Source organism: Tachysurus fulvidraco, chromosome 12, assembly GCF_022655615.1.
Source record: "Tachysurus fulvidraco isolate hzauxx_2018 chromosome 12, HZAU_PFXX_2.0, whole genome shotgun sequence".
Taxonomy (NCBI): Eukaryota; Metazoa; Chordata; class Actinopteri; order Siluriformes; family Bagridae; genus Tachysurus; species Tachysurus fulvidraco.
This window is the reverse complement of record NC_062529.1, coordinates 10,505,053-10,515,612: the sequence shown is the minus strand read 5'-3', so window position 1 is coordinate 10,515,612 and position 10,560 is coordinate 10,505,053. Positions and strand designations below refer to the sequence as shown.

The following is a 10,560-nucleotide window of genomic DNA, read 5'->3' as shown; positions in this document are numbered from 1 at the left end:
ACGTTTCTCTTTCACATCTGATAATAGAGCTTTTTTCCATAAACAAAATTTGGCACGTCCTATGGATAAAACAATACATAACAGCACATAACAGTTTCTTGCCTTAAAGATTTAGGTAGAATTCCTCTTTCATCAATATGTTCCCTACTTCTCTGCTACCTAGAAAAGCAACTGAATGAGCTGTGAGAATTGATGTATGAAAAACATTCCTGAAAAAGCCACAGAAATATCACTTTTGGCTATGACTCACATCTACTCTGTCTCACAAAGAGAAAAAAAGTAGGTGAGAGGAAATTTAAAAGCATGTTTGTCCTGATCACCCTGCTATCTTTAAGTAGATTTTGTTCATTTCAGCCTTGTATTTAAAAGATTAAGTGTCAGATTCTTAAAAGAAAGAAAACAGTGAGAACAGACAACTCTTTTACCAAACAATATTTAACGAGCATTAGACTTCATACACGGATTGTGAGAAGTGAAAGGCAGTTTCTAAGCATATGATTGAAACCATTTGTGAAATCAAAATCAAAGGTCAAACACTGAGCTTTTCTGGCAGAGCACATGAAAGTCTGTTTAAATCCTCTGTCTTGCTTGATCTCAGAATAAAAACAGAGAAATGAGCAACTTACAGCCTTGCGGTTGCACAACCTCAACCCAAATACCTTTAGCATTGCACAGTGGGCTTCTCTTTCCCATCCTAATCATTAATACGAGAAATGACTATGAAATGAGAAATGAGCATTACAACAGGGCAGGAACAGAGACGGATTAAATTCCAAGGTTTGCATTAGAACATGATGAGGTATGGGGTTTTTTTTGAGAGTTTGGAGACACCTGTAACTTTTTTTATCAGTACTAACATAAATAATGTGGAATTATTTAGTTTATTGATTACTGTAAAATGCATCTGCATCTAAAACAACAAGAACTGATTAAGTATATGGGAATGTACAAAAAATGTACAAACATGTATCAGAAGTACAGGTTTAGACTGAGTAGAGAACTGCTGAGTAGTTTGTCGACAGAAATGACCAGAGTATAGCTCATAAACAAAGGCAAGAGAGAAACTAAAAAAAAAAAAGGTCTCAGGCTCAATAAGCCACAAGTTGAGATTGACTGAGACAAGAGAGAGATTTTAATAAGGTCTGCGAATACAATTTAATGCAACTTTTCTTACCTGGAAAAACATTAACTCTTAAATAGCTCTAATTAGATAAATGTAAAATAAATAAATAAATACCCAACACATTCATTGTAGCATCAGCATGATTGACTGATCATCTCCTAGACTGACACATGTCCTGAGCCTTGTTTATTGTCCAGCTCTGCACACATGGGCTGAGTAATTCTAGTCCAGTGAAAGCCAAACAGGTAAGGTCCAGAGGGGATGGTTGGCTGAAGAATGGAGACAGATGGCCTGAGGTCAGTTCTCATCGAGAGAAAGGCTTATGATGTTCCCACGCTGTTTGTCATTCTCAATGTTCATCGATTTTGCAAGTGCTGAGTGAACGGTTCACTAATATCTCATTTCAGTGGTGTCTGCAACCCAGCCATGACACCTGTTTCTGGGTTAAGTCACAGGGACGCCCACCCTTGGGAAGCTCTCAAAATCACCGAATTCAAAGCAACTGCAATGCGATATGGATTATGTGGTATGTACAGATTGGTGACAGGTTTAAGGAAAAAACTATATAATGTCTCTAAGTTACATTCTGGTCCACCAAGAGCCAGCAGAGCAGCTTCAATGTACCCTGGCAAATATACTACAAGTCTCTAGACCTGGAGTGAAGACACAAAGACCATAACAGCATTCTTCCAAAAGATATTTCTTGATTTTCATGATGGTGGTGTTTAGTGCTGGTCAAACATTGGCCCCAAAATCTCCACTGTTCTTCCTAGAAGAAATAATTTCTATTGACAGAAATATATCAGCATCATATAAAGGTGATCAGCTAGACTTGTCTTAATTTTCATATATATCACTTTAATGGGACAAATAGTTCCAAACTATGACTTTTAAAAACCCATAGAATAAAAGAGCCACCTTTAATTGTCCTTTAATTTGTCATCCATCCGTATATCTTGTTCATTGTGCACTTCTAATTCTGTATATGTGAATAATGACAGATTGCGAGTGCTATTTGTGCCAACCATGACCTTCTACGTATAAAGATGGCTCATTCCACCCTTCCTCTTGGTCTGTAGGGCAGGAAACCTGGTCAAGAAGGAAACTGACCTGACATTTCACATGCTCATCTCTATGGACAGACACTCTAGTCAGCAATTTTTATTTCAATTGTCCCACTCATCGCTCTCTTTATTTCCTGTTGTTATTGAACTTTGATCATTTTTTCCTCTCTTGGGATTTAGGGGTCATTGCCATACTTTAGATTTATAGTCAGCTGCAGTGGTCAGTGTGTCTGTGATCTTTTAAGAGGAATGGAACAAAATTAAAATAGCATAGAAATTAAGATAGAAAACATCATCCAAGTAAGGGAAAGGTGTGGTGTGCTTAACTCAAACTATACACACCAGTAAGAACATCCTTGCAAAACAGCTGGCATAAGAAATCACACTTTTTAGTGTGACAGAAAGGCCCTGGCTTGTCCAATACAATCATGGTTCATCTAAAATTCATGTATAAAAAGGGACAGTAGACAAACACTGGCCTCTCAGAAGCATTTCATGGGAACAGAATGACTAAAGACGGGTGGTGCACCACTAACAATGTTGTGGCCAAGTTTATATGGTCAATTAATTTCTTCTCATTTAAAATTTTCTTTCCTCTGAAAAACTTGGCTTGAGTGGCACGAATCAAATGGAGCAACTGAAATCATAGCACACGTATTGTACATGATCGACAAAAAACTTGCTTTTATTTAAACAATAATGCAACACTATCTTATAGTGTGAAAGAACATTTCTTACATGGATTCTACTTTATTACAAATTTTCAGCTTTGTGTCTAAACATAAGAATTGGACAATCTTAAAATCCATTTAATTCGTTGTTACATGTGCTGCAAATATAATCTAGACAGCATGGTGTGTGGTAGTCATGATGGTATTGGTGAAATTGCAAACTCCCTCTACAGGTAAGTGTGTTACACTGCAGGTCTGTCTAAAAAATATGTATAAAAACCTACACTCAGTTTTATTCTAAATCCACACTGACTCTCAGCTTGTCAAAATTCACATATTGATGACAAAATTGTTTATGGCTACAAAATTGTTTTGTTTTTTAATAATGAAATAATTAAAAAAAAAAGTGATCTAATGAGTAATAAGCAGTGAATTCTTATATGCATCATTTACAGTTGAAATCTTCAAAGATTTTAGGGCACCAACAGTAATTCTCATTTCCTGTTGAGATTTTAAATAAAATTAATTCATCAGGAAGGTGAGGTCTGGCTGAAGTGCAGCTATTACATAGGACTACAGTCTCGTGTAAGGGAGATTCTTCTAAGTGGAAAACCTGTCAAACATCTTTAAAACTTTTAAACTTCACACCTTTCTGTTCACACTTTCTAAACATTATGACTGGATGAAAAGCAAATTGAGTGCATATAAAATGCCTGGCAAATACCTTGAAGGTTTTTCAGGTCAAATGCATATGCCTTTTAGCTATATCAACACTTTATCTATCATCTATCCACACAAAAACCCAATCTGAGGACTTCCACCTCAAGCCAAGCAGTGGATTAAAGAAGGGAATTCTTCAACACCCATAACCCCCACGCCTACCCCTACCACACCCACACCCTCCCACACACACCCACACCCTCCCACACACACATACACACACACACACACACACACACACACACACACACACACACACACACACACACACACACACACAAAAACCCTGAAATGTGGTAATAAATGTACTCAGTAAATCTTCCTCCTTATCTCTTTCCTCCTACTAACTTTTTTTTGTAAACAACTTCTTTTCTTCTCCCCAGCTCTACTTTTTACTTTCGTCCTCCACCAATCAAACAGTGAATGACATTGCCCATATGCATGTCAAGCAGCTGCCCAGTCGGGGAACAGGAGTAGGAAGACTTTGGTTGGCTACAATAGATTTGGATAGAATTACACTACTCCGGTAGCACACACACACACACACACACACACACATACACACACACACACACACACACACACACACACACACACACACACACACACACACAAAAGGATTTCATAGTTCTTGCTGTTATCTAAAAGCAGCCTGGATGTCAGGACTTTGGTGGCATCCCTGTGGATTAGAATTTTTTTCAGGCAAGGAAATCCAACCATCCTGAAAGAATAATCCTTGTAAAAAATCTCTTTTCAATTCAAATCCACTAAGTGCAATCAAGGGAACCAAGCTTCCAAAACACGTACTAATAAAGCATGTCCACAACCATAAGTGAAGGTTTGAAACCACATTCTATAATCTATACCAAAAGTACAATTCTATAAATCAATCTAAAATCCAGACCTCATTTTCATATAGTTTTTTAAACTGTTGTTGTGTGATGAAAAGAAATGTGGTGTTTAAAAAGTGTAAACAAGGGCTGTGTTAATTACAGTTTACAGCACCCTAAATGTCTACTTTATTGATTATCTATATTATAAGCATTTTCATAAACTCTTAGAGAAGCTGCCACCCAAAAGGGTGCATTAAAATCTCTAAAGCGTCTTTGTAGAATCTTAAAAAGAGGTTTTACCTTTCTATGCTGAACCATTTAGACCTAAAATTCTGCAGAATACATGAGAAGATTTTTAATAAAGGAATATAAGTGTAGTCCGAGATTTTTTTTTGTAATATTATAGAGCAAAAGATGTGTTGTTAGTCTAAGTGAGCAAACAAATCCATTTTTGACCCTAGATGTTATCCTGTGAATCAATAATATAAGTCAATCAGCATTTTCCAATGAATGAGAAGGTTGAGCTACCTGTTGCTCACTTGTTGCTCACTTGACAAAACAGCAAGAAGTAAACACACGGATACAAAACATCCACACACAAAAAAAAGAAAAAAGAAAAAACACAACAAATGTACAAAAGCAGCATTTCTGCCCACTTTCCCTCACGTCATGTATTATGCAAACTAAGTTGTGACTTTATTAAGTTTATCCAAGCATGCATACATACATGCATGCATGCAAGTCCTAGCATTATTAAAAAATGACGAGCTGTAGCATGCATGCATGCATGCATGTGTGCATGCGTGCACGGGATCATGAAATAACTATTGTGAAAGTAGGCCTGTGCTCTCTGCAGGTCTGGGTTATAGAGGGAGGGGAAAATCTGATTCACCAGAGGAAGAAACAGAGGATAGAAACGCCCTTGGGTCTTGACGCGCCTGTAGCTCCTCCTGCGTGGTTTTATAAAGTGAACGCTTCGCAACATAAACTGGGTAGAGGGGGTTCTCTTTAAGGGCAAAGGAAAGTTCACACGCCGAGAATCCAGCTGTAACACACCGCAAAGTGCCCTTTAGTTTCACAGGGTTTATTTATTTCTTTCTTTCTCTCCGAAAATGACCACGGCTGTGGTGTCGCCTCTGTTCGATTACAGCGAAGTTATCAACAACAAGGTACGAAAAAGTTTATGGTGTTGAACATTAGCTCAGTTACATTAGTTGGTGCTGTGGAATGTGTTATTTAACCTGCGCAAAAAAAACAAAACAAACAAACTTATTAACAACAACCTTAAAACCCGGCTCATAAACAGTGATCTTTTGTGTGTGTGTGTGTTTTGGAGGGAAAGTCGAAGAAGTGGTTATTTGTTAGCTGAAGCAAAATCGTTAGGCTGGGATTAGTGTGTGTGTGTGTGTGTGCGCGCATGTGTGTGTGTGCTCGCGCGCTGGTCCCAATTTAGTTCATATTTTCTTTTCGACATTTTGTTAGACAACAAACGTTAAGTTTTCAACTCAACGCAAATCCACGCCACGCCTTTAGTGGAAAAACTATCTAGAAGTACAAGTGAATAGTAAACCGCCTGTGAACAGACGTTAACGTTAACAGTTCGGCTTTTCTCTCAAAATATCTCAACACAAATCAAACGAGTTTTGTTTAATGCTTGTAAAATAACCAAACGCTCATTTGTGTGCTCACGTTTAAGCTCAGAAATGGCAGACATTTTAGATAGGCCGCCCAAACTGTGCACACTGCACTTAAATAAACTACTTGGTCTGTGGAAGAAGTTGCTATCTGTCTGACTAGCTTCTTAACCTGCTTTCTAACCTTCGTTCTACGTCCATGCAGTGTTGAGTAGTTGTACACGAGTAGACACATGAATCAGTCTGGTTTTTTTTTTGTTTGTTTTTTTTTTAGCCACTGCAGTGAATTTGCATATCTTTAACAAAGTAGACTGTTGGCTAGGAAGCAGCTGTTCCACACAGTGCCTGCTTCTTTTTTTCCAGCTAGTGTAGTTTTTCCCTCCTCAAGGATGTTCATTTCTTCAAAAAGTTTTGTTTATTTTGCATACCAAGCGAAGTTTACGTTTGTTGTTTCTATCGAGAAAAGTAGAGTATTTTAACTGAAGAAGAAATCAGAGACCACATGGACTTTGTTTGTAGGTGATGTACATAAATACTCCTGTGTGAATTTGTTAGTTTCCACCGCAGAACAATGTTTGTTGTTCTGCAACGTCGGCCTGCTGTTTACGCTCCATTTCCATGTGTTTCGTTTATTTTAAGAGAAGTGCATACTTGTAGTGGCAGCTAACCAAACCGGCTGTACTATATAGGCTTATGAGCTCATGAAATTTAAAAATTAAATTAAAAGGAGTCTAATGGATCGGCAGCAACACACAAACACAAGCTTTACACTGTTTGTATTGCCTAACACTATCAGACTAAAATGTTTAAATTTCCATGAATTAATTGTGATCCACAATCTGTTTCTACAGGTTGTAATAATGAAGTCATATACTGACCAAACCTGTTTCACTTTGATTTCCAGAACAACAAAATGCTGAATTACAATAACAACATACTTGGTGCTTCACATTCCATGTCTGTGCCTTGCAATGGTGCGAATCTGACCATCTCCAACCCCACTGGGAGCCTGCTGGACAGGAAGGCTGTGGGGACACCAACCATTGGTGGGGTTTACCAACGACGGCACTCTGTCACTTTGCCCAGCAGCAAGCTCAACCAGAACCAGTTCCTGAGCAATGGGAAGGCAGATTCGGCGTTGGTCGGCCCTGGGATGGGCAGCAGCAACAAGGAGAACCGACTCCGTGATCGGTCTTTCTCAGAGACCGGGGACCGGCTGATGAAGTGCATGAGCTCCGGGGGCACTGGAAGCAATCAGGTGAACTCAAGCCGCTACAAAACAGAGCTGTGCAGGCCATTTGAGGAGAATGGTGCATGCAAGTATGGTGACAAGTGCCAGTTTGCCCATGGCATCCATGAGCTCCGCAGTCTTAACCGCCACCCTAAGTACAAGACGGAACTCTGCCGCACCTTCCACACCATTGGCTTTTGCCCATATGGGCCACGCTGCCATTTTATCCATAATGCAGAAGAGCGCCGTGGACCTCCAGCTGCCCCATCCCCACTCTCTCCTTCTAACAAGCTGGATAGGCCACGGCTCCAGCACAGCTACAGTTTTGCAGGGTTTCCCAGCTCCGGAGGCCTAAGAGACAGCCCCACTTCTGTCACACCTCCACCCATGTTCTCCCCAGATGAGCTGCCTGAGTGGCCCAGCAGCAATCCCTTCACTTACTCCAGCCAGGAGCTGGCCAATCTCTTCTGCCCCAGCTTGAGCAGTGGATCTGGTGCTGATCACATTATTCATGCACCATCTTCTCCATCCAACACCCCTTACTCCTTTAGACCCATGTCTGAGTCTCCCCACCTCTTTGAGTCTCCGTCCAGCCAGCCAGACTCACTGTCTGATCAGGAGGGGTACCAGAGCAGCTCAGGAGGGAGCCTGAGTGGCTCAGAATCACCCATCCTTGATACCACCCGCCGACTTCCCATTTTCAGCAGGCTGTCTATCTCGGATGATTAGGTTAATAAGCTGCAGATCCTCTATTTGAACTCGGCAGTGGGCAGAGAGCATGAGGGGTGAACTTGCCCTTTACCTCCTGTCCACTTTGCAGCCTTCTAGGGGCAGTAAACTTCCCTTGTATCACTTAGGCTTTGAAAAGGTGCAGTCAATTAAGGGAACTCTTATTTGAATCTTCATTTAACCACAACAAGCAAAACCTTTCCCCAAATTCTCTTTGGCCCAAAACTTGCTTCCTGCCTTGGCCTTATCTCCAATGCCTTGCCATGACATGTGACTGTGCCAAAACAGCTAGAGCAGGAAGTGGATTGGTGAAAGGTAAGAGACTGTTATGCCAGGTCCTACTGCCTCAGTAGTGCCAAGGTGAGCCACAGCTGGTGTGTTCAGGGAAAAGGTCTGCTCTGAGGAACCTCCCCCCACAAAGTACCACTCAAGGACACTTCTAACTATCTAAATGGGTTTGCTAAAGTCATGCTTAAATCCTTCTCAGCTGCCTGATGCAGACTAACATCAAGAAGAAAAAAGTGATTGGGGTTTAAATGTTGAGGTAAAGGACTACTGCTCACTTTTTTCATTAGTTTTTTGCGTCCTAGTATAGTAGCTCTTGCTTTTGAGCATTCTTTTATCCCTTAGATGGCAGACTGCGTCAGTTTGGGGGATGAACTTATGAAATTGAAACTGGGAGTTAGAGTATTTGGCACATCTGTTTTTATCATGTGCTCCAGCTTGGTCCTAAAAAACTAGCACAAGCTGTAAGATTGGACGCTTTCATTTACAAACGAACAACTTTACTGCCACACTGCTACAGCCCCCCACCCTCACTGTGGCTGGTCACTTGGTGTTTTTTGTGAAGGATTGGCCTAACTGGTGATTTATAATCTTAAACACTGACTTTTTACTCACCTTCCTATCAGTGAAGGGGAATTCCAACATTCCCAAGGTGCAGCTGAACTTCCTGCAACTTCACATTAGATCTTCAAGCTAACTTGCTTTTCCATAAAATCTGCTCAAAGGAGCACTTGGTAATTTCATAATATCTTTCCATCTTTTTTTTTTTCTTCTCTCATTTGACTTTGTCATTGTTATGTTTATATTATTGTTTGGAAAAAGAAAACTTTCAAGACAGAAGGTTTTGCTTGTCACTGCTTATTTAACTTATCAGACATATTTATTGGTGATCATATGCATTTTTTTGTTAATTTTGTTTGTATTTATCTTAATGAAACGATAGAATATATTTTCTTTTATGTTAAATTATGATCTTCTGTATTAATCTTAAGATTGTGAAGACTTGTCAACTTTTTTCTTTTTTTCCACAGTTTAATATATTGTACTACAATGACTTGTTTGCAACTACACTTTGATAAAATGAAACTTAATTTAAAGCAAAAACAAAAAAAGCTCCTCTGTGTTTTGATTATTTATTGTAGATTTTTTCATTCATTCTTCCCAAATGTTGGACTGCAAAAACATTAGGTCTAATGTTTCTTTGATCTGTACTTACTTAAGTGTGACAGTGCATTCATCTTATTTTTGTTGTCTCTTGTCCCGTCCCCACACCCCCCAAGGTTTTTTTATTATTATTATTATTATTATTATTATTTTTTTTTTTTTTGGGCAAGTTTAATCCTTGCAAGTAGCATTTTCCCCTTAGTGCCAGAAGTGGTAATGAAAGATACAGTATCAATAATATTAAACTGTATATTATGAGCACTAGATATCCTGGAAAATTATCAGAGAGAGTTTGATTCAAGATGATGGCCTTAAAGCATCTTACATTCTAGCTACCATCCTGAAGTGCATTTTAATGTTGCGTTGTGTTCAGTGAAGCTGATTGTGGTGTGATATCAATGCAGGTTACAAAACTTCAGTGTTAAAAGCAGTTCCTCCAGTTACATGTGTTAATTAGACGAATTGCAGGCAATAACTGTGACCAAATGGGTTGGAGAATAGGCATCCCTTTTTTTTTCTTGTTTAATGATTGGATTTATTTTAATACTTATTCCAACCCAAATGTAAAGTGCCTCTTTTTTTATACATTCCATAGAGCTTATGCTCATTGCCTTGAATAATGACACAGAAGCTACGTTTTGAGTAGTTATTCCTCAGTTGTTGAAGATTGGTTAACAGGATAGACACAAAGAAAGTATCTAGCCTAAACTGTTGAATGTATTTTAAACGGCGTTTGCTGTTCACTACAGTAATTTCTGTGAGTTTATATAAAGATGATTGCTTTTTTTTTTTTTTGTAATGACTGATTTGCAGTTAAAACCAATAAACCCCATATTTTTCAGAAAATTATGAGTGTGGCGTTGTTTGTGTTCAAGTATGTGGAAAATGATAATAGATCAGCCATAATGTTGAAACTGTTTTAATAATTGTGACTTCCAAACACTATGTAATGTTATTGAGAGATGAGGGAGTTCCTCAGAGAAACCTTGTTATTGGTAGTCTGGACTGGTGGGAGTATTGATCCTCTCCAGATCAAACTTCATCTGAGTGTGCTTGAATACACAAAAGGACTGGTGGGAAATCGGTGTCCCTAGATTACTCTGAAC

The 10,560-nt window shown here is 39.1% G+C and overlaps 1 protein-coding gene across 1 annotated transcript; it reads left to right on the top strand.

Moving 5' to 3' along the window:
* The first annotated feature begins 5,384 nt into the window (after positions 1-5,384).
* zfp36l1a (zinc finger protein 36, C3H type-like 1a) lies at positions 5,385-10,300 on the top strand. The gene is made up of 2 exons (XM_027172447.2): positions 5,385-5,580; positions 6,950-10,300. Exons 1-2 carry the CDS (start codon positions 5,524-5,526, stop codon positions 8,003-8,005), a joined length of 1,113 nt encoding a protein of 370 aa, XP_027028248.1. The 5' UTR covers positions 5,385-5,523; the 3' UTR covers positions 8,006-10,300.
* Positions 10,301-10,560: the final 260 nt, after the last annotated feature.

What these genes read in the sequence shown, in the direction of transcription:
- zfp36l1a (XM_027172447.2), top strand. Translation starts at nt 5,524, where the DNA reads ATGACCACGGCTGTGGTGTCGCCTCTGTTCGATTACAGCGAAGTTATC. An exon ending in GCGAAGTTATCAACAACAAG is followed by an intron (nt 5,581 to 6,949) that starts GTACGAAAAAGT and finishes TTTGATTTCCAG; the next exon opens with AACAACAAAATGCTGAATTA.